Genomic DNA, 25,111 nt, shown 5'->3' on the forward strand with positions numbered 1-25,111 from the left:
CTGTTCCTGGATTCTGGAGGCTGGTGCCCATGACAGAGATGACTAATTTTACTACTCTCTGCAGCTTATTTCAATCCTGTACAGTAGCCCTTTCCATGATGCAGTTATGTGTAGATATGTTTTTCAATTAGCATAAGTTTTTGTTTCAAATCTCTTGACGGTTACTGCACATTTGAAAATATCAAAGAGCAGCCTCATGGCCTGTGAGTTAGGGTTGGAGCCTTTCCATCGGTCAATGGTCCTGTGGCTTTCAGGAAAATTCTGCACACAATGGGCCACAATGCAGGAATCCAGTATAATGTGCGTCTGTAACAGATAACTTTAATGAAAATAATATGGTAGGTGTTCTGTTGACTAAGATTATTTCCATTAACGTTGTCTATTACCTATCCTCTGGAGTTCTCAAAAATGTGTACAGAGGGATGTCACCACAAATTCGGAGTATACAGACATGAAAAGAAATGCTTGTTTATTTCCAAGGCGGAACACTTAACCAAAATACATGGCAACGCCTTTGGCTTCAACTCCAGACTGCACTTTACAATCAATGTCATTTATATACCAATCAACATATGCTGACAGACCTTGCGTGTGGTAGAGGGCGGGAACGGGTGCGGATTTATGTGTGCACGATTACAGACTCGGCCGGTTGGCCTCTAGTTGCTTTTCCAGCAGCTGCCCCAGGCTTTACCCGCGTCCCATAAAAAGAAGAAAATTTGCACCTAATTTCCAACAATCAGCAGCTCCACACCGTGCCTCTCGCCAGTCCCGACCGACCCCCACCCGCTCACTGCAGCTGCATTCCTCAGTGCGGTGTCATCCCTCTGAGGCGACTTCCTGTTTTACCGTAGCTGTACACGACGCCCCGAAGCTCCCCTGTAGGATCATGTGAAACGGTGCGCCGAAACTTGGAACGGAAAACCCAACATACCTGCTAATCTTTTCCCCACACAAAAAAAATGTCTATCTGTAAAAGAGGGGACGTGACGGACGCTGGGCGCGGGGGTCAGAGGGCTGCCCCGGGGTGTACGTGAGTGAGAGAGTGAGTGATGTTATTTCCTGCCTTACTGTACATGACGTGTTCGCACTCCGGCCGTGTGTCTGGGCGGTCTCCGCATCATGTGAGGCTGTTGTACAGTAAGCCAGCAGCAACATGGCAGCGGCGTTCGCACAGTGAGAGCCTGGGCGGGCTGTCACTCAGCGACCAAACACAGCGCTCGCGCTCCATTACTCAGCCCCCCCCCACCTCCTCCTCCTCCTCCTCCTCCTCCCCTCCTCTCTCTGCCTCCTTCCTCCACTGGCAAAGTCTCTATAACCTTCAGCAAGTGTCAGCCTTTCCGACATGAAGGAGAAACAGAAGAAAAAGAAAGGACGAACCTGGGCGGAGGCAGCACGAACGGTAAAAACAACAGCAATAATTGCAGCGTCAGTTTGTCCTTCTGCCTTATTTTTCTTTGGCAAAAGGGAATTTGAAACTTTGCGTGGGCGAGCGTGAGTGTATGTGTATGAGTTCATGACCTACTACTGCAATCATTTACTGTCAGGGCCTCCTGTAGGCCGGGGAATTATTTCTTTTAAATTAATCGATTGTGCATGTCCAGGCTAATGGTCCAGCCACCCAGTTTGGAGTTGTCAGTTGGAAGTTCACCCTTTTTTTATGTTTTGGAAACACCTTGTGCAATATTCATTCTGGGAAATAAAATGCTAACCCGGTACACACAATAATGGACCAGGCAGTTAAGAGCTGTTGATGGCTTTCATTTGCAAGATAGTCTTTTTGTAAACTTTATAAAAAAAAAATTAGGCATTTATACGATTTCTCCACTAATGCACCAGGTGAACGTGCAAACTCGATGTGTTTATGTGGGTGACATAAATGGTTTGATTGAACCAGTAATCCTGTTTTGCTTTGCACAAGTAATAATACACTAATAATGTTATTGACATGATTGTATGAGGTTGACATCTAATGCTGTTAAAAAGTTGAGATACATGAAACAGATAAACAGGGAAGGATCTTTGAGATATTTTAACATTTCAGTCCTCTGCACTATGGTTGCCTGAAATGATACACATGCTTAAATACATTTTAAGAATTGAGGATATAATTATTTTTTAAAAAACTAATCCTTGTGGCTTCATGTTCGTGGATCCTTCTGTCATTACATGCCGGAAATTACGACTGATGTTGGCCTGGGAAAACCAGGATTAGAGTTCCAGGGTAATTGGATGTGTGTGTGGTGAAGTATTTGTCTCATTTTGAAGTAGTGCATTCTGGCTTTTTAAATCTTCATTATATTTTCTGTATTTGTGAGGTACGTCAATGCAAACTGCCTATGCTCTGATTGCATATCCTTGCCAGTACTGGCAGTAATGTTTAATTGCAACACAATTTTACATGGGCATTTTATATTATAAACATGAATATAGAAATTAATAGTAGAATTGGAAGTACATGAATGTCCAAAGATTTTCAAAGCATGGTTCTAGTCATACTTTGTATATTTGCATTGTTGTATTACTAGTCCATAGTGCTGAGAATTGCACTGTATAAAGTAAGTTTGAGCTAAAACTTAATCAGATAATAAGGTAACAATACTCTGCCCCTCATGAGCAGTGGGAAGTTGCACCTATTGCAGAGCTGCAGTACACTTTGCGGCAATCAAACTGAACCAATCACAACCCACAATTCCAATTTGATGCCTCGTCAGGCATCTTCCTGCAGATTCCAGGAAATGGAATAGTGGAGGGTTTGTGAACTTGCTCTGGAGCTGGAGTTGTGGAATTAAGACCTAAATATCATGTTAATAATGAGAATTTGCTACTTTGTTGTATGTACGGTAAAATGGACTATGGATTGAAGTCTAGTTATTGAGCTGTGTGATATTTTTCAATACTTTGAGTAAGATCGTCCGCTGCATTTCTTCTGCATTTGAAACTTCACCATTAGTATATGTGGCATGCTCTAAATTTACTGTAATTTTTGTTTGGCTTAATTAGAATTTTTGGAGATGATCTTACATAGTTTCTGACTGGATCTGCAGAATAATCTATATCCCACTTTGAACACTGGTATCATTAAGGATTCCAAAAAGTTATACTTTCTGTGAGCTTTCTTGAACAGAGTGGGAGAAAATTTGGACATACACATGATTCATTTTTCGGCAGCTTTGCGCTAAATTCTGTAGCATATTGAATATTGAAATTAGATTAACTGACTTCTGTAGCACTGATTAAATGTGGCTTTGCTGATGGAAATGTGCCTTGAATGGAACGCGAATTGGAATGATGTTCAATCCATTACTATCAATATGGATACCTAGCAATAGGATAAAAGAAAGCTGGAATGGAGAGGCTTACATGTTTCTCTGTGTTCAAATGGGCTTTACAATGATTATCTTAGAATTAACAAATAAACTTGGAATACCATAGTCACTAAATGTTTTTATGTCATGGATAAAGGGAAATGCACAGGAGGGATTTAAAAAGAAGACCAACAAATCTTAGTCAAGAATTTTATTGAAGATAAACATGTATTACATTCAGTTTCAAACTGATAGATATTTTTTGGTGTCAGTACATCTGTAGCAGGTGTTAATAAGAATTTATAAATGGAGGGAGTGAAAACGGATGAACGATTCTTCATATTGTTTTGCACCCTCAAACTTGTGATGCTTCATATTGCTCATTGTTGTAGTCAGAACACTTTACGTTTATGTAGTCATACCTCTTCAGCTCAACATTGTTATTTCCTTGCCCCAAGGAAGCAAACATAAAGGGGTAATTAAAAATTGAGAATCATTTGCAATTTTTCCAAGACTAAATTGATTTATTGCATATGTTTAAGAATTTTTATACCTTGTTGGTTCAGTTGACGTAGCTTGGCTGAAGTAATCTGCTTCTCAACAAGCAGCTCTGAAATTGGAGTTGATATTGTCGTCTTGTTGATGCAAACCCAAGTCACAGATTATTCCTTTGACAGGCACAGCACAAAGCTCATGAGTTGGGTTTGGCAAAGTAGTGCACTATGCCTGAGCAACATCAGTGTGCAGTCAGCAAGAGTTTCATGGTCTACTGATTGCAGATTCACGTTAATTGTCATATAGCTCCATTTCACTCGGTAGCTCTTGACCATGTGAATTGTGTACTTTGCAGGTGATCTATTTCCCCTTTGACCCAGCTTTGTTGTCTTAGTGCTCTCATTGACCCCTTTGCTATGGGTTAGGAGTTGCCCCTACACGTGCCTTGCATGTGGCCATAGCTGTTGTGCTGTCTTCCCATGTTGCTGTGAGAAAGCTGGTGAATTTTGATGGTGGTGTGTGCATGAAGGAGGTATCTGTGACCCTGTGTGCAACAACTCTCCTGATGTTTTGATGCAGAGACTGTAGACATTTGTGGACTTGGGAAGCTATTGATGATTCTGTAGCTGTCATTCAGCACTTGTCAATTGTTTTTGTTTGACAGAGCATTCCCAACAGGGCAGGTGTACGTACTCTACAGGGTGAGAGCACCGTTTCCAAACATGGATGGCCTTCCATTTGAAGTTGTTTGTTGTAATAATGATAAACACCCATTAGAGAGGATTATATGGATCATTGGATTTGCTGGACTAAACTGGAACCCCTGCTCTTAAGTTAACTCTGTATCATCTTGTTAGATAGTGTGTTACAGCAATAGCAGCATTGCTGACCAAGCATTGTATTTGTTCACTATCAGATAGCCAACAGCAGATCCAGAAATGAAATGGACAAAATCTTCAGTCATAAAAGCTTTTTGCCATAGAATTCAGGCTCACTGTCATCATAAAGAGCTGTATTTATTTCATGTCAGTATTAACTTACCATTATCTATTGAGTAATGTATTGCTCAGTGAAATATGGTTCTGCGGATTAGCTTTGAATTTGCCACTCTTGTTCTCTGATTCTACAGTTGGTAGGCGAGATGAGTCAGCTCACGATAGTTATCTATTTAGCATTACAGTGCAGTAGTCCCTTCTGGCCCTTCAAGCAACGCAGCCCCAGTAACCCCTGACAAACCTGATCAAACCTAACCTCATCATGGGACAATACACAATTACCAATTTACCTCCCTGTCTTTGCACTGTAAACCCACGCATTCCGCAGGGAGGATGTACAGAGACTCCTTACAGAACAGTGCTGGAATTGAACCCTGAACTTGGGAACACCCCCCCGCCCCACCGAGTTGTTGTAGTGTCACGCTAATTGCTATGTTGCCGTGGGGCCTACATGATCTAGTCCTTTTTGAGTTGCAAAAGCAGTAGCTGGATTACTTGCCACCTTTCACTTTTCTCATGAGAACACAGCCAATTTACATATAACTCAAAACTTGTAATCATTCTAATGAATCTGTCTCCATTGTTTCAGAGGGCTGTGTAGTATCTCAACTACAAGAACATTGGTAATTTGCAGATGGTTAATTGCATAAGCAAATCAGATCAATATTGTCTCTGGCATACATTTTCACCATCTGGTTAGCTTCATTTATTGTTGTAGGACATTGTAATAGTTTTGATTATCATCAAGATTTCTTGTACATAGATAAATGTTTGTGATTTTTGATAGACCTTTTGTTTCCCTTTCCCTTGGACCATTCTTGACCAAAGATTTCAGCTTTCTGACTTGTATGATTGACTGCATCTTCTGTTGGTGTCAGTTGTAGATACTATTGTATGAAGAAGCAGAGCCAAATCGATGCACTGTTTGTGGGAGGGCTTTGTTTAGCTTTTCCATTTATTTTTGAAAACTGTAAACCCCGCTGTATTTTGTTAGCATTTCATTTTTAATTTCCACCCCAATCTTGTTTTCATTCTTCATTTTCCTGTCTTTTCCTTGACTCTGTCTCCAGTTGCTTTATTGATATACACTTCTGTTTTTATCTTTTAATTTCCTTTCCAGTGTCTTGCTCCATTGATCTGTTGCAAAGTCTGGCAATCATTTCATCATACTACCTCTCAGTATTTGTTTTTCTTATCACTTCCTCCTCTCTAAGTTGACTTCAATGTTCATCCTTCATTTGTTAGTTTTCAAATTCCAGGCCTGAGCCACTGATCTGTCTTTGCATCTAATAAGTTAATTGATGCACATTCCCAGTATTTTCTGTTTTCATTTTTTTGGGTAAATGCTTTCCTGATCTGATTATGTTACACAAGAATTAGCACTGAAGTAATTCAAAGCAGCACATATTTGTTAAGAAGCGATGAACGAAAAAGGTTGAATAATGTCTTTATTAGAGTCCTCTTTTGCATAGTAAATGGAAGATTTTATACTTTTTAAAAATGTAAGTATATAATACAATGATTCTCTATTTTGTGTCCCAAGTTAAAAGATACAAAGGCACCAGGAGAGGATGCAGCACAGATGGTAGTTGATTGATCACCAATGGCAATTTAACAGTGCATCTGATATTCTTGTCAAAAAGGTTTTTATACCTTTTTCGATCTTATCTCTGTGAGCAGCTGGCCCTATGCAGGCCGGCACACCGTTTATTGCTTGTATTCAGAATCTAGTGGGCATAATTGCTCATGGGAAGTTATCTGGCTGCTGTGCATTGTTGGAAATGTCATTATCCTTGTGCACATCCTAATTGAGAGATTAAAAATGGTGACAATTATTCTCAGCAAGACCCAACTTTCCTATCCAATTGTTAGCACTGTCCTGCCAGTAGAATTTTATTGCTAATGACAGAGAGCTAGTTTGCAAATTGACCAAGGCTGGGAAGGAGGAATATCTAGTGATACTTTAAGAAGAGATGGGCAAAGTAAAATGAATAACAGAAGGTGGGGGGGGGGGTTAGTCCTGATAACAATGTTTGGGATAAATGCGGTAAAGAGGAGAGGCCTTAGCTTCGAAAAGAAAGAAAAGGAACCATTTTAGACCAGGCTGAGAACTCGTGTGGGGTACTACATGGGAAAACTGTTGGGAGTTGTATCATTCTGTTCACCCGTCCCACAAAAGAAAAGATAACATGGGGAATAATGTCATCAGGAAAAGAAGGGTGCCTATAACAAGGATTATGTGGGAACTTTCCATTGCACTAAGAAAACCAAATTATTAGCCATAGCGCCCTGACTGAATTTTCTCAATATGAAAGAGGTTATTTCTTAGAACATGATGTTGTGGACCCAATGAAGGAACAAGCTGTCTTCGGTATCCTATTGTCCAATGAGAGAACATGAATTGGTGATTTGTTGGTGAAGAGAACTTCAGCCATGAAGGGAGTTGTAGAATTTAGGGGTTAATTTAGGAAAGTGGGGGTGAGATAAAAGGTTGCTCATAACCTTACTGAATGGCAGAGCAGGCACAATGGGTTGAATGAACTATTTTTTGCTTCTGTTTCTCCTGCCATGATAAGAATTGTTTCTCAGAGACTCCTGGCTATCTGTTCTGACTTTGAAATTGCCTTTATAATGTCTGTCGCTTGTTACTGGTTGGGAAACTGGTAAGTTGGAATGACAAATCATTATGGCAAAAGCACAGTGAAGTTAGTAACTTTATGTGGTTGCAAGCTAATTTGTACTGCATCTGAATTACTGCTTGATTCACAAATTCCACTTCAATTAAATTATGATTAGAATTCTTTTTATTCGTGTTGAATTGTATTTCCCTCTATCAGAGCACTCCATTCTACCACCTCCATTACTGTGAACTTCTTTTGGGAGGGTTCTCGATACTTGTGCTTCACTGTGAGCCAGTGTGCTAAAAGGTGACAGGGTTGTCAGATATATCAAGGTTGCCGATCACGTTAGAGGCCTTGCAGAATTTAACAGACACCATGTCAGTCTGACTGGGGGAGACCAACAATCACTGTCATTTTATTGATGACATCTGACAACAGGGATGACTGAAGAGCTTCCAGACATTTAGGAATGCCACACAAAACTGCAAAGACCGTGCGAATAGTAATAAGTTCTAAGAAAAGCAGCGAGGCCAGTCTCCAAGGTTTTGATGTTGAAGAGAAAGTCAGCAAAGGAGAACTATTGAGAGTAACAGTTTTTTTAATTATTTGGGAGCCATCATAGGTAACAGTTAAAAGGAAGTCATGACCAGAATGATCTTGCCAAAAACAAACAGCTAATCTGGGTAAATTGCCATCATGCACTCAAGTTAAAGCTGCTGCCTACTGTACTCATCTCAACCCTTGTGGCCGTGACGCAGAATTTCTTGACAAATAGATAGATAGTTAAGGCAATTGAAATCGTTGCAACCTGTGAACCTTGATAGACTTGGCTTGATAAAGGATAGTGCAATGGTTTGGGCATTTTGCAAAAAGCCCAAATGTTTTTGTCCATACCAAAATCCAGAGTGTTGTAGAGGACAGAAACATTGCAAACCCCAGAAGAGCTGGAAGCTGTTGCAAGGTCCTTGACCTAAAACACTCACTTTGTTTCTTTCCCTGCAACTGCATTTTTTTTTCTTTTTCGAGAACTTCTATGAAGGTCCAGATGTGTGTTCAACAGATAGTGCGCAGAGCTAGCCAACAGGACAGATTGGAGAAAGTGATTGCAGTGACCTCATGTTTGAATATGGTTAGCTTTCTTTTGCTGTCTTTTGTCCATTGTTGTTGTTGTTGTTCCTTTTCACGCCTTATGGTGCATCAGGCAACAATTTTGCCATTTCCTTCGCACTTGACTGTTTTTCACGAGGCCAAATTGCTAGCTCGATGCTCAACCCTGCACAGATGGAAAGTGTCCAAGGAGCCAGCTAGATTCGAACTCGGGACCATTTGCCTCAGAAGTCCAGTGCAACACCAGCCAGCTATTTTGTCCATTGATCTTACTTCAATTTCAAGCCACGTATAGTCAAAGATGCTTAAAATAAATAATAAAATATTTCTCCAATTTTTTTCTTAAGACTGGCAATGATAGAAAGCAAATGTGAAAATGTCTGTCATGTTTAAAGTTCAAAGTGAGTTTATTGTCAAAGTACATTTATGTCACCATATACAACTCTGAGATTTGTTTTCTTGTGGGCATACTCAGTAAATCCAAGAAACATAAAATCGGTGAAAGATTGCCCCCATCAGGATGGATGAACAACCAATGTACAAAAGGCAACAAGCTGCAAGTACAAAATAAAAAAAGAAATACAATAATAAATAAGTAAGCAATGAACATCAAGAACATGAGATGAAGAGTCCTTGAAAGTGAGTCCGCAGGTTTTGGGAACAGTTCAGTGATGATGCGAGTGAAGTTGACTGAAGTTAAACCTACTGGCTCAAGAACCTGATGGTTGGGGGGTAGTAACTGTTCCTGAACCTGGTGGTGTGAGTCCTGAGGCTCCTGTACCACCTTTCTGATGGCGGCAGTGGAAAGAGAGCATGGCCTGGCTGATGGAGTCCATGATGAAGGGTACTACTTTCCTACGACAGCACCCCGTGTCGATGTGCTCAGTGGTGGGGAAGGCTTTAATTGTGATGGACTGGCGATATCCACTACTTTATGTAGGATTTTCAGTTCAAGGTCATTGGTGTTTCCACTCTAGGCCATGGTGCAACCAGTCAGTATTCTCTCCACCACACATCTATAGGTGTTGGTCAAAGTTTCGATATTATGCTGAATCTTTGCAAACTTCGAAGGAAGTAGAGGCACTACAGTGGTTTCTTTGTACGTAATTGCACATGGGCTGGGCCCAGGACAGATCCTCTGAAATGATAACACTGAGGAATTTAAAGTTACTGACCTCTTCGCCTCTGATTCCCCCAATGAGGACTGGCTCACTGACCTGTAGTTTCCTCCACCGGAAGTCAATAATCAGCACCTCGGTCTTGCTGGCATTGAGTGAGACGTGGTTGTTGTGGCATCCCAGAGCCAGATTTTCAATCTCCCTCCTCTGTGCTGATTTGTCACCATCTCTGATTCAGCCAGTGACAGTGGTCTTGGCAGCAAACTTGTATGTGGCATTGGCACTGTGCCTTAGCCTCACAGGCAAGCAGGAGAGAAGTACGCAGCCTTGTGGTGTACCTGTGCTGATGGAGATTGTGGAGGAGATGTTGTTGCAAATCTGAACTGACAAGTGCGGAAATCAACGATCCAATCGCACAAGGAGGTATTGAGGCCAAGATCTTGAAGCTTATTATTAGTTTTGAGGGGAGGATAGTATTGAAAGCAAAGCTGTAGCTGATCAAGTGCATTCTGAAGTATGCATCTTTGCTGTCCAGATGTTCCAGGGTTGAGTGAAGAGGCCAATGAAATGGCATCTGGTGTGCATCTGTTGTGTTGGTAGGTAAACTGGAGCAGAAACAAGCTGCTTCTCAGGCAGAAGTTGATATATTTCGTTACCAGCCTCACTTTATCATAGTGGATGTAAGTGCCACTGGACGATAATCATTGATGCAGGCTACCACATTCTTCTTGGGCACCGGTATAATTGAAGGCTGCTTGAATCAGGTGGGTATCTCACATTGCTGAAGTGAGAAGTTAAAGATATTGGTGAACACTCCAGCCAATTGGTCAGCACAGATCCTTGGTACTTGCCTAGGTATGCTATCAGGGTCTGATGCCTTCCGTGGGTTCACCCTTCTAAAGGATGCTCTCATGTTGGACTCAGAGGCTGAATTCACATGGTCATCGGGGGCTGTGGGAATTCGTGAAGGTTCTTCATATTCTGACAGTCAAAGTGAGCATGGAAGGCATTGAACTCAACTGGGAGCAAAGCCTTGTTATCATCCATGTTACACACACAAAATGCTGGTGAACGCAGCAGGCCAGGCAGCATCTATAGGAAGAGATGCTGCCTGGCCTGCTGTGTTCACCAGCATTTTGTGTGTGTTGCTTGAAATTCCAGCATCTGCAGATTTCCTTGTGTTTGCGTTATCATCCATGTTTCTTGGTTTCACTTTGTAAGAGGTAATAGCATTCAAACCCTTCCACAGCTGTCGAGCATCCTTCAGTGATCACACCTTTATACTTTCAGTGATTGGACTTTTCCCATGTGTTCCCTAGTTAGATATATTAGCTCTGGATTGTTCTTTATCCTTCTGCATACAGCATGGGAACAAACCATTTGTCCTATCAATTCCTCAATTCGTATTGATTTATTATTGTAACATATTAAAAATAGTGAAAATCTTGTCTTGCATATAGATCATATAGATCAATTCATTGTAATAGTGCACTGAGGTTGTACAAGGTACAATAAGAGTGCAGAATAAAGTGTTACAGTTATGGTAATATAGTGTATATAGTGCATAAAGAGTTACAGTTATGGTATGTAGTGTATATAGTGCATAAAGTGTTACAGTTGTGGTATGTAGTGTTATATAGAGCATAAAGTGTTACAGTTATGGTATGTAGTGTATACAGTGCATAAAGTGTTACAGTTATGGTATGTAGTGTATATAGTGCATAAAGTGTTACAGTTATAGTATGTAGTACATATAGTGTATACAGTGTTAGTTATGGTATGTAGTGTATGTAGTGAATAAAGTGTTACAGTTATGGTATGTAGTGTTACAGTTATGGTATATAGTGTTACAGTTATGATATATAGGCATTGCAGGTAGACAATAAGGTGCAAGGTCATCTGAGGTAGATGGTGAGATGAAGATGGTTCCTTATCATACTAGGGAACCATTCAATATTCTTTTAACAGCGGGTCCCTTGAGCCTGGTGGTATGTGCTCTCAGGCCTTTGTATTTTCTCCCTGATTCATGAAGAGACAATGACTGGCTGGGTGGGGTCTTTGATTTTGTTGGCCGTCTGACCAAGACAGCGAGAAATATGGACAGCAGGCTGGTTTATGTGATCTGCTGAACCGTGTCCACATCTCTTTGTGATTTCTTATGGTTATGGGGAGAGAATTTGCTGTGCCAAATCATGAACATCCAGATAGATTGCTTTCTATGGTGCACTTTTTAAAAGTTGGTGAAGGTCAATAGGGACATAAGCTTCTTGAAGAAATAAATGTGCGGGTGATCTTTCTTGGCTGTGGTGTCAATGTGATTGGACCAGAACATTCCCTGGTGCTGTTCACTTGTAAGAACTTGAGGCCGTTAAACCCCTTGGACTTCATAATCATTGATGTAAACAGGAGCGTGTACATCACCCTTCTTGAAGTCTTTGACCAGCACACTTCTGTTTTGCTGACATTGAGGTCAAGGTTGTTGTGATGATGCGATGTCAGTAGGCTCTCTGTTTCCTTTCTTTACTTCGACCCATTGTTACTTGAGATACTGACTCCATGGTGATAATCATCTGTAAATTTGTAGATGGAGCTTGAGCAAAATCTGGACAAGGTGTCATGAGTATGTAGGGAGTAGAGTAAGGGGTCTGACAACGCAGCCTTGTGAAGCATCAGTGTTGAGGATAATCAAGGTGGAGGTGTTGCTGCTTATTTTTATTCGTTATAGTCAGGAAGTCAACAATCCAATTGTAAAAGGAGGTGTTGAATCCCAGGTCCAGGAACTGGCAGATGAATTTGCTTGGAATATTTGTATTCAACCACCATGTACTCTAGTTATCCACTAATTTCATATTTTAATACACCCCACATTCCCAGCCGCTGCCCACAGGTTCTGCTACCACTCGCCTGAACTCCAGGGGCAATTTACAATGGTCGCTTAATTTACCAAGCCGCATGATATGGGATTAACCAAGCTGCATGTTTTTGGGATATTGGAGTAAACCAGAACAGCTGGAACAATCTATCCTTAATGCTCCAGAGATGTTTATTTTTTCTTCGGCACTGTAATATTCACTTAGGTTATAATAGCCATTCTCTGACATTCTGTTTTAAATGGCGCTCATTGTTCCTGTATACCTTTCCAGCTAGGAATGTTAACGATCTGTTCTCATTATCAATTTTGCAGCATGGCTGTTTGAACCTACAACTCATTCAACCTTATCACCACACCTAACACAGCCGAAAACACTCTTCAGATTTGAATCTGTTAATAATCTAGTGTCCTGTGCTGATCCTGCTTTTTATAACTGGGTCGGCTCCTGTCCCACATGGAACTCTTCTCCAGCTCTTTGAACTTTGACTTCTTGCATTTGTTTGTTCCTTCGGTGCTGCCACTTTCCCCTGTTGGGGTTTGATGACTCTTTCTATGAATTCCCTTTACCTTGGCACTAGGAAGGCAGTTTGGATTTGGAAACCATCAGTGCCGGCAGAACTGTCTCTAGCCCTGACAATCAAATCCCCATTATATTAAAACTGTTAATATGCCGCCTGGGACGCTCATTTTCCTTGGACAGTTGGATGTTATACTACTTAAATCTCCGAAACATGTTTATTTTGTTCAGCTGTTCTACAGGAGAGTAGAATAATTAAGTTTCTATCGGGTGAGTTTAGAGGGAGCATAAGAAGTCAAAGAAGGCATGGCAGCAGCTCTAATTCTTTAGGACATTTGGTACGTCACTAAAGTCTCTTGCCAATTTCTATAAATATACTGAGCATTCTGACTGGTTGCACCTCAGCCTGCACTGTGCAGGATTGCAAAAGGTCGTAGTCTCAGTCAGATCCATCACGGGTGCAACTGTCCTGGCCATTGAGAACATCGTCCAGATGAGGTGCCTCAAGAAGGTGGTATCCATCATTAAAGACCCTCACCTCCAGCACATACCTTCTTCATGTTATTAGCGTTGGGGGAGAAGGTGGAAGACCCACACTCAACATTTTAGGATCAGCTTCTCTCCCCCACCCATCATCAGATTTTTGAACAGTTCATGAACACTACCTTGCTATTCCTCTTTATTTCTCAGGTTCAGGTTTGTTTATTTATCCCATGTACATCAAAACCTACAATGAAATGAGTCATTTACATTAACAACTGGCACAACCTCAGGATGTGCTGGGGCAGCCTGCAAGTGTCACCACACATTCTGGCGCCAACATAGCATGCTCACAGTGCTTGCCAAAATGACGTAGAAAACACCAAAACTAAACAAGACACAACAAGCAACAAAACAACAACAGCAAAACAGGCCCCTTTCCTCCCTCCCTCCTACCCACACAATGGGTCAGTCCCCAGGACAAGCCTCTGGGCCTCCAATCTCCCGGCTTGGGCCATCGGGCTTTGACTTCCGTTTGACCTTCTGTCTTCGATATTGATCCCTGGGCCGGGACCCTGAACTCCAGGCTCACTGACTCCCTGGCCCTTGTGCCTCCTGCTTGTACAGACATCGAATCCTGGGAGCCACGAACATGGTACATCTCAAGTCGATGGATGTCCTTCGTCACATGCTCATTTTGCAGGCCTTCTGGTGCGGGAGGCCTATGTTCCAGATATTGTTCGTCCTCTGTCCCTGTTGCTGGCCTTTGAGGGTGAAGCAGAGGTCTGGACTCCAGATGTAGTAATTTTTGTGTCTTATGCTGTACCGTTGCTACAAAAGAACACATATCATGACATATGTTTGCGATAATAATTCTGATTCTAATTTAGAAGGGACCTGGGTCCCCAGAGTGCAAGAGGAAGAATGAGAATTAGCACCACTGAGCCAGATACCAAGTTACAGGATTTCTGAACACTTATTGGAATTTTAATGAACAGATGAATTTGTACAATTTTATAATTGGCTCTTATGTCAGGCTCAGGCCTCTGACCTGGCTGTGACCACAATGTTTACTTTGGGTTTATAATCCTTCCTCATTTTTTTTTAACTAAAGCAATACAGAAATGGTTGACAGATAAGTTGCAGTGTTTTTGGGCAAACCAGAAATCAGCTTTACCATTCTTTAAGCCTTTTCACTTTTATACACAGCACTTGACGCTGTTGGGTTGGAGCCTCAGGGAAAGAACAGCATATGAATGTTGTAAAGATACCAACTGATATAATCTTCAGCAGAATTTGAACAGTACTGTGACTGAGCCAAAAGTTTTCACATCGTTAATGATTTAAACAAAAACAAGGTTGATGGTGTACTCACTATCAGTAGTGGCTCAGTTGACTGCCGTCTGGCCTCTTGCCTCTTAGTCATAGTATGGAAACATGCCCTTTGGTCCACTGAGTCTACTGACGTCAAACACATATTTACACAAATCGCACATTCATCCCATTTTAAAACAAAATCTCTCTGCATTGTCATTAACTCTTCCCCTCCCCAGATTCTTTCATTCCCCAAAGATCTGGGGGCATTTGCAGTGCCCAGCTAAGCTACTAATCTGTTTATCTTTGGGATGTGAGAGGAAACTGGAGTGCCTGGAGAGAACGCAGACAGAGCCCAAGATCAGGATTGAATCCTGGTCTCTGGGGTCGTGAGGCAGCAGCTCTTCCAGCCGAGCTTTTGAAAGGTTGCGGTAGGTTCAGGACCCACTTCAGAGATAAAAGCAGAAAAATCTGGATTAACAACAATGCTGCACTACCTAGATTTTATAGTTGATAAATACAAATGATTCTCCAGATGCTGGAAATCCAGAGCAGCACACACAAAATGCTGGAGGAACTCAGCAGGTCAGGTCCGTCAAACAGCCCTAAACTGAGGCCTTGTCTACTCGACTAGGAAGAGTTGAGCAATCCCTTGGCAGGAAGAAAATTAAGATTTGTAATTGGTTGGTTAATTGGTATAGACCTTAGTTAATTATGGATGTTAGCACTTTGTTAGAATTAGTTAATAGTATAAATTTGTACTACAGACTCAAAACATGCTGGATCACAGAATTGTAGATGAGAGGACATCAAGCTATAACATTTTCAAGCTATTTTGGCCAAATTATCCTCACTATATGTACTGTACCTCTGGAAGTAACAGAATTTTTGGGAAAAAAATAATTCACAGTTACTTTGTAACAGTTACTTTGCTTTCTGTTCACTGTTCCCTGTTAATTTATTTCATAATTCTATCACCAGCTCAGAAAAAATAACAGCCGTGTTACCTAATTCTTCCCAATTTCCCTTTCTTTGAATCTTTTAGCAAGTAGAAGAAATTAGCTGAGAACAAATTTTCTTCATGTAGCAACAAGTGAAGAAACTTGGAGAAATTCAGCAAGTCAGGTGCCATCTGGGGAGGGGAATAAACAATCGGCATTTTGCGCCAAGACCCTTCATCAGGAGGATCTCCACACTTGTAAATTTTTTAAACATTTGTAATCTTTGTTATTTAAAAGGTATTAGTGAATTGGAGCGCGGCCAAGTGGTTAAGGCGTCATTCTAGTGATCTGAAGGTTGCCAGTTCGAGCCTTGGCTGAGGCAGCGTGTGTGTCCTTGAGCAAGGCACTTAACCACACATTGCTCTGCGACGACACCGGTGCCAAGCTCTATGGGTCCTAATGCCCTTCCCTTGGACAACATCGGTGGCGTGGAGAGGGGAGACTTGCAGCACGGGCAACTGCTGGTCTTCCATACAACCTTGCCCAGGCATGCGCCCTGGAAACTTTCCAAGGCGCAAATCCATGGTCTCATGAGACTAACGGATGCCTATATAAAAAATAAATAAGTGAGTTCGAGCACTTCATGTTGTGTAGATCTGAAATTTGAGCTTCAGCTTTGTAGCTGACTTCTTTGCCTCATATTCATACAGAGAATAAATCTAAATGCAACATAATTGGTGAATCACCAAGAGCAGACTCACTTGGAAATTGCCTGTTCCTAAACTTGTAAATCATACTTGAACGCCAGCACCTTATTCTGTTTCCTCACGACTTGGAATCTCTGAACTTAATTTGATACCTAGATCTTGTAGTTGATAAATACAAATGATTTTCCAGATGCTGGAAATCCAGAGCAGCACACACAAAATGCTGTAGGAAATCCAGAGCAGCACACAAAGTGCTGGAGGAACTCAGCAGGTCAGGAAGCATCTCTGGAAATGAATAAATAGCCACTATTTCTGGCCGAGACCCTTCATCAGTACTGCAAAGGAAGAGGGAGAAAAAGCCAGAACAAGAAGCTGTGGGGGAGGGGGGCAGTAGGTGATAGATGGAAAAGTCAAAGGGCTGGTATCTGATAGGAGAGAAGCGTGGACCATTGGAGAAAGGGAAGGAGGAGGAGCACTTAGGGGGAGGTTGATGGGAAGATGAGGAGAAGAAAATGGGTAAGGAGGCCAGAGTGGGGAATTGTGGAAGAGAGAGGGGGAAAGTTTTCCAGAGTTGGAGAGATCATTGTTCATACCATTTCACCTCTCTCGAATGTCTTGTGTCTGCATACAAATGTGCACTGCATTTGAATGCGTATAAGCTACAGGATTGAACTTAATGCAATAAGTGGCAAATTGCATTTTGACTAATTTAAATATTCCTATGCGTACCTGTTAATTTTGATGTGAATGCTGTTTGTGTGACAGAGCCAGCGTAATTTTGTAGATTGGCAAAATACATCAGCTTCTTAAAGCTCCCATGGCAGCTGTGGAAAGACATCATACTAATTTAAGGTATTACCATAGAAGCTGTGACTAGCATGTAAAAGTGACACAGATACCAACTGTTCACACTTGTGTCGTTGTTTTGGAGAGTTTTAATTTATATTTCAGTCTTGTTCAAATTCCTGAAGCAATAAAAACAAAATTAATTGAGGCCAAAAGTGCTAATTGGAATATAATGCCAGTGTCAGCAAGAATTCTGAATTGTGTTTGGACTGATGTTGAGAAGATTCAGAGGTTTGTCTGTACACAACATCCGAGAGTAAGATTGAAATCCCACAATGCTGCGGAGTGATGAGATTTTTGGATAGCAGGTTGTGTTAGAACCACACAGTCTACACTTGGATCAGAAGTTGAATACATTCTCGTTTCAATAGTTGAAGGGCAAGGTGTGCAGCCTCAGAATAAACATAAGATATTTGCAGTGTGAATACCGGCATAAGCACCGGCCTGATGGGCCACAAGGCTCGTGACAGACTTTAACTAATTTGCAGTGTGAGGGCACGGCTTTGAGGAAACATTGGAAAAATTGGTTTATTTATTGTCTAAACAGGACAAATAAATTTCTCTTGGGGATCATTCCTTCAGATCGTAAACAGGACCCTCGCAAGGTGTTAGGCCCTGTTGGTGTACTTGGTAGGGCACTGAAAACCTGTGCCAACCAACTGATGAGAGTGTTCAAGGACGCCTTCAGTCTCACTGCTGCAGTCGGAGGTTTCCACCTGCTTCAGAAGGGCAATGACCACACCAGGTCCAAGAAGAGCAGGGTAAGCTGCCTTAGTGACTATTGCTCAGTGGCATTCACATCTACTCGAGGTTGGTCATGGTTAGAATCGACACGTGCCTAAGCAGGGGTACAGACCCGCTACAATTTGCCTGTCACCACGATAGGTCTACGGCAAATGCAATCTCACTGGCCCTCTGCTCAGTTTTGGATCACCTGGACAGTAACAATACCTATGTCAGGCAGCTGCTTGTTGACTATGGCTCAGCATTCAACACAATCATACCCTCAGTTCCAATCAACAAGCTCCAAAACCTGGGCCTCTGCAACTGTATCCGTGACTTCCTCATCGTGAGACCACAGTCATTGAGAATCGGAAATAACTCCTCCTCCTCGCTGACAATCAGCTCTGGCATACCTCAAGGATGCATGCGTAGCCTGCTGCTGTACTGTCTCTACACTCATAATTATGTAGCTTGGGACAGCTCCAACACCATCTATAGAATTGCCAATGAGTCCAGAACAAGCTGCCAGTGCAAATGGTGCGTTCAACATTTGAGAGAAGTTTGGACAGGTACATGGATGGTAGGGGTATGGAGAGCTACGGTGCAGGTATAAATCGATGGGGATAGTGTGGCATGGCCAAGATGGGCCAAAGGGCCTGTTTCTGTCTGTACTTTTCTATGACTCTATTGTTGGCAGAATTTCAGATGGTGATAAGGAGGTGTACTTGGAGTGAAACAGATCAGCTGGTTAAGTGGTGTCACAGCAACAACCTTGCACTCAATGACAGTAAGACCAAGGAATTAATTGTTGGCTTCAGGAAAGGGAAGTCAAGGGAACACGTAGCCCATCCTCATCGAGGGATCAGAAGTGGGAAGAGTGAGCAGCTTCAAATTCCTGGTGTCAGCATCTCTGAGGATCTGTCCTGGGCCCAACATATTGATGCATTTACAAAGAAAGCACAGCAACGGCTATATTTCTTTAAGAGTTTGAGGAGATGTGACAGGTTACTAAAGACACTCGCAATTTCTACAGAAGTACTGTGGAGATGGTGGGCACGTGGCCAAGTGGTTAAGGCATTTGACTAGCTACCTGAAGGTCATGAGTTCGAGCCCCAGCCAAGGCAGCGTGTTGTGTCCTTGAGCAAGGCACTTAACCACACAGTGCTCTGCCATGACACTGGTGCCAAGCTGTATTAGCCCTTGCCCTTCCCTTGGACAACATCAGTGTCGTGGAGAGGGGAGACTTGCAGCATGGGCAACTGCTGGTCTTCCTTACAACCTTGCCCAGGCCTGCGCCCTGGAGAGTGAAGACTTTCCAGGCGCAAGTCCATGGTCTCACAAGACTAATGGATGCTTTTAACTGTGGAGAGCATTCTAACTGGTTGCATCACCGTTGGGTATGAAGAAGCCACTGCACAGGGTCGGAAAAAGCCGCAGGAACTTGTGAACTCAGCCATTTCCAACATGGGCATCACCCACTTCAGCATCCAGGATTTCTACAAAAGGCGATCCCTCAGAAAGGTGGCATTCATCATTAAGGACCCCCATCACCCAGGACATGTCCTCTTCTCATTGCTACCATTAAGAAGGTGATACACACACTCAATGTTTCATGAGCAGCTTCCTCCTCTCTGCCATCAGATTTCTGAATGGATAATGAACCCTTTGAACCAATGAACCAAACTACCTCACTATTTTTTTCCTTTCTTTTTGTACTACTTATTTAATTTAACGTTTTTTTAATATACATCTTACTGTAATTTATAGTTTTTACGTCTAGGTATTGCAATGCACTGCGGCCACAAAACACCAAATTTCACAGCATATGCCAGTGATATTAAACCTGACTCTGATTCTGAAAGCTATCATAAAACATACTCTTACAACATCTTAATGGATATTGAGCATTACTTGACAAAAGAATAAACATGACTGTGCTCTATTAAAATATTTTGGAGATACTGAACAGATTTTTGGAAATGGGACGTGAGTGGATTGGAGCTGGGGGTTTTGTATGTTATTTCTGGATTGAAGAGTTGGAGTAAGGGTAATCTGACTTTTCCTTAACTTTATTATGAACTTAAAGCTGTATGGTAGTTCGTTTAAACTTAGTTTCTTATTGTACATTCCCTTGTGCTGCCTTCCAACTGGAGCTAATTTACTCTTCGGTCCTTCCAATGCTCATTCACAGCCTGTTTGAGATGAGCGTCACAAACTATCTTGCAAGGATGTTTCTTCAAATCCAGATTTGGAAATTAAACACCAGTGGCAACTGTTTGTACAAAAAGTTATAATGGTTACGCTAATGAATTTTCTCATTCTGACAAAGGGTCTTTGCCATGGATGTGAATATTTATATTCTCTTTCTGAGTTTGTAAACAGGTCTTCAATGTATTTCACACAACTTTGAGTTTTGTTTTGGATATTTCTTTGACATTCGTGTTTCAGTTTTTTACCTGTGCTGAATGACATGGTCATTATTGTTTGAGTTCCTGAGTACACTTGCCCTATCTTAACACGAACTGTACGGGCCTTTCATCACACACAATAGTGGTCAAGGAACGAAATGAATTGAGGAAATCTATGGAAAATTTGTGTTTGTGGTAATACATACTAAAATGGGCTAGGAATGCCATACAAAACATTTTAAGTTTTGATATTACTGACAAAATAGGCCTTTTGCAGATGTTGAATGCCAGGACATGAGTTGGCTATTGCAACCTTACTTGTCAAAAAGAAGCAAAACAGGAAATGGAAAATTCTACATTTGCTTGGGCTAATATCTTGGGAAGGAAATGCTTTGAATGCACTTTACTGAATGCAATTAAGGTTCATCCAAAGAGCATTAACTGGAATGGTTAGAGTGGCTTTGCCAACAAATATTCATGGCTCATTAAGCTTCTGGAATTCTTTTGTGTAAGTAACTGAAAGAGGACTGTACAGTGAATATAATTGATTTGGGTACTCGGGGTATATTTGATCATATTTCATGTGAAGATTTTAGAGAAGAAATTAATGACATTTTCCAACTGAACAGAGAATGTGAATGTACAATAAAGGCACAATTAGATGTGATTTTAAAAGTAACTGCAAGTTGTACAAAATGCAACAGACTGAGGAATCATTAATGTATGGGTGAAACAAATTATTGTAATTTGAAGCAAGAGCAAATATGAATTAACAGTTTAAAAAATGTGCTTTGAGACTTCAGGAACATATGAAAGTGTTGTTACCTTCAGCAGTGTTGAACTGTATTCTGTAATTATGTTTTTACATTTACTTTCCTTTTTATCTCACACCCACCCTCAGAGCAACAGGTTTATAGACAGAGTCTGGAGTATAGAATGACAAAGGTGTATTTCAGATGAATGAAACTTATAGTTCAAATCAGAGCTCGAAACTTTGAGTATGGCTGGAAAGCTTAAAGGTCCATTTTCACAGAGTTCGGCAATGCAATGCAGTTGGGGAGGGGGAGGTGGACGCTCATCCAAGTTGAATATTTAGTAAAACTTGTCTTTTTCAAATCAGTGTGTTGACGTTTGAATATAAATTTGCTACAACCAGTGGATCCCAGATACTGGAATTACTTAGTTTTTCTGTTGTTCGTTCATTATGCACTGTGTTGAATGATATAGGTGATCATGGCCTTTCCATGACCATGATTGTTCTTGGGAATTTTTTCTACAGAACTGGTTTGCCATTGCCTTCTTCTGAACAGTGTCTTTACAAGATGAGTGACCGCAGCCATGAACAATACTCTTCAGAGATCTTCTGCCTGGCATCAGTGGTCGCATAATCAGGATTTGTGATGTGCATGAGCTGTTCACATGGCCATCCGCTACCTGCCCCCATACCTTCATGTGACCCTGATCCGGGGTGGGGGAAGGCTAAGCAGGTGCTACACCTTTCCCAAGGGTGACCTACAGGCTAGCAGAGGGAAAGAGTGCCTTTCACCTTGTTTTGTAGCGATGTACCTCCACTCCACAACTTATTTTTCAAAATTTGCTTAAAATAGGGATCTTTCCTTCTCCCACTCCCTGTATGACTTATCCATTTAAACTCCCCCTAGTTCTAATAGTTACTTTGACTATGGAATGATTGTTGGTGCCAGAGAGGGTGGTTTGAGTATCTCAGAAACAGCTGTTCTGGAATTTTCACACACTACAGAACAGAGAACAGTGCGAAAAACAAAAAAAAACATCCAGTGAGCTTCAGTTCTGTGGGCAAAAATGCCTTGTTATTGAGAGAGGTCAGGGGAGAAGAGCCAGATTTAAGCTGACAGGAAGGCAACAGTAACTCAAATAACCATGTGTTACAACAGTCATGTACAGAAGAGCATTTCTGACCGCACAACACATCAAACCTTCAACGTGGATGGGCTACAGCAGCAGGAGACCACACCAGGTTCCACTCCTATGGCTACTTTATCGGGTACATTCCTGTATATGACACTGTATATGACAAGCCACCAGGGGCACTGCACTGATCCCCATGGTGCACTGCTGGTCAAAGAGCCGTCAATCCATTACCATCACCTAACTCCTTCCAGCTAGACAATTTTGTATCCAATTGAACAGCTCACCCAGGATCCTATGTGATCTCTCCTTCCGGACAACCCTATCATGGGGACCTAGTGGAAGGCCCTGCTTAAGCCCTCTCTTCTTTAATTCTCATGGTCACTCCTTCAAAAAGAGAACTCAAGTCAAATTTGTGAGACACGAGAAGTATGGTTACTTTCAAGATCAGAGTGACAGCAGGAAACAAGCACCAATGCTAGTTGTCGGTGCAGCAGTGCAAGGGGAACCCAGGCAGTATTGAAACAAAGAATGCTCTATATAGCTTACAAAACGTCAGGTACAGCTGGTTTTCCATAGCAACAGCCTTTATCTGCCGTGAGTTAAAAAGAATTTTTTCAAGGTAATACAGAGGAGCTTATCAGCTAAGTAGGGGGGGCTGAAATGTGTTGACTGTTGGAACAGCACTTCCAGGACATTTTCTGGGAGACGGGAGGTAAGTCGTAAGATTTGCAACGCAAAGTCATTTTGGTAGCAGTGTCTTGTCAGAGGAGTCATGAAGATGAGACATTGGACAGAAGAAAAGTGATCAAGGTATGTGGAATTTAATTTATAAGCATTGCAAGAAGCTGGAAATAAATGGTTTACAATTATTGATTGTGAATATGGGTCAAGAGCGGAAGGAAGAAACAATTATCATGGAATTAGGCATCGACCCAGAGTGTAGCAACTGGTTGAAAACAAACTAAAAGTTGCTGAGAGACTAAATGAGGGAGTAGTGCACTGTATGATGCACTTTCAAGTCAAAAATGTACCTTTAATCTTCTATTACAAACCAACAATAAATCATTCGACTCTCCATAATTCAAGTAAAACAAAAATGAGGGAGATAAGCGTAATTGGATTATATTCAAAGACAAAAAATATGTGCTCCTTACTCACCCCCTCTCTATGCCGCTATGCAGGTGAATAAGTGACCATATTTATTTCTCTCCATGTGACAAATTACCTTAACCCAGAGTGAGGATACTCAACGCAAATACAACACAGACAGTCAATAAATAGATACATGGCTCTGACAAAGGGGTCAAATAAATGACTGGTTTAAAGTTCAGGATTGATTTCAGAGTACTTGTACTGACGTGTGGAATACCGTACAGTATTGACTGGCAACCTGCAGTTTTGAAGAAAGCTGTATCGCAAAACTATAGGTTTTCAACCCAAGGATGATTAAAACTTGCTGCTGCATTTATTTTGTTAAATAGTTACTCATAATTGTGGACTTTCTTTAACTTGTATATCTCATTGCCATTTTATTAACAGGTTTAGCATTCATTTTCAAGATAACAATATTATTAATATCCATTTAGATGGGATGTTTGAGACCCCACAGTCATCTAAAACCAAGTGAGACAACATTTTCTTTCATGTGGTTTTTAGAAGTTCAATGACAAGCTAGGTATTATGTTGTGCTTCAGCTGAGCTTTGTTTCACCAGTGGAATGCCCCTCTCTCAAGGAGCGCATATTGGCTGATGAAAGGAGGGGGGTGGTGGTGAATGAGGAAGTAGAAGCATGTACTGGAAGAACAGAGCTGCAGCAGGTATGGATGACCGAAACCTTCCCTGGTTGCTAATCCTCCAGGATTATTTCGGATATGATGAAATTAAGGATAAATCCTTTGATTTAGCTGCTCATCAAAGAAAATATCGAGCAATGCATATCAAGGAAGTGTTTTCTTTAGTACATTTGGGAAATTGGAGAAGTGTTTGAAAAGGATCCTTGGCTGCATATGGCTGCCGCATGTGTGGGACAGGGTGAACACTCAGGAAGGTTCATATCACAGTTTGCTAATGTATATCCTGTCTGTATTATCATGGCATTTGTAAAATTCATGACCACATTATGGATGAGGTTGTTGATCTTACAGTACCTGGAGACAAATCTGGTGACACGGCTATTAGCTAGGCTTTTAAGCAACCAGGCTGTTGGTTATATTGCAAGAAATACATATTATATCACAAATAAAAATTAAATTGTGGTCTCCAGTCAATATATTGCTTTTATTTTAGCCTTTAGATCATAGGCTACTGATGTTGTATGTGGACTGGTTTCTTAAGCCCACTGTGGAAGACCGTATACATACCTATCCTCCTTGTGTTTCAGTTTTTGGCTTTGTCTTGTATGACCTGGTGTCCATTATTGTGAACTGTGAATCATTGAGTGGCAGTTTACAACTTGAGAGCCAGATATTCTGATTAACAAAGAAAGGGGGTCTGTCAGATGCCTGGCAGTTCCTGCAACTCAGCAAAAATAGCTGAAGGGTATTTAATTTCTACTCGTGTCCTGGTTTTTCCTGCTGCAATTTTGCCATTAATACAATTTCCAAACCATCTGCTTGTAAGTGAATGAGAGCTGGTATGGTTTGTCATTTCCCCAGTTGAAATGTAAAAGTTGAATTCTATAGCTTAGCAACCACACTTCAAGTCTTGATAATGCTTTGATTCAAACCAGCCATTTGACCTTGAGCTCCCTTTAAGTTCTCTTTTGGGACATGG

General features: G+C 41.4%; 1 protein-coding gene across 3 annotated transcripts in view; it reads left to right on the forward strand.

Moving 5' to 3' along the window:
* The first annotated feature begins 1,062 nt into the window (after window positions 1-1,062).
* Window positions 1,063-25,111, forward strand: part of asxl2 (ASXL transcriptional regulator 2) — a 206,354-nt gene continuing 182,305 nt past the window's right edge. Inside the window, exon 1 of one of the 3 annotated variants that reach the window (XM_063036057.1) lies at window positions 1,063-1,399. In XM_063036057.1, coding sequence (XP_062892127.1) covers window positions 1,343-1,399 — 57 coding nt within the window. In that variant the 5' untranslated portion in view covers window positions 1,063-1,342. The remainder of the gene's footprint in view (window positions 1,400-25,111) is intronic. The other 2 variants (XM_063036095.1, XM_063036076.1) reach the window with 2 other exon arrangements.

This window comes from Mobula hypostoma, chromosome 2, assembly GCF_963921235.1.
Source record: "Mobula hypostoma chromosome 2, sMobHyp1.1, whole genome shotgun sequence".
In the NCBI taxonomy this organism is placed as follows: Eukaryota; Metazoa; Chordata; class Chondrichthyes; order Myliobatiformes; family Myliobatidae; genus Mobula; species Mobula hypostoma.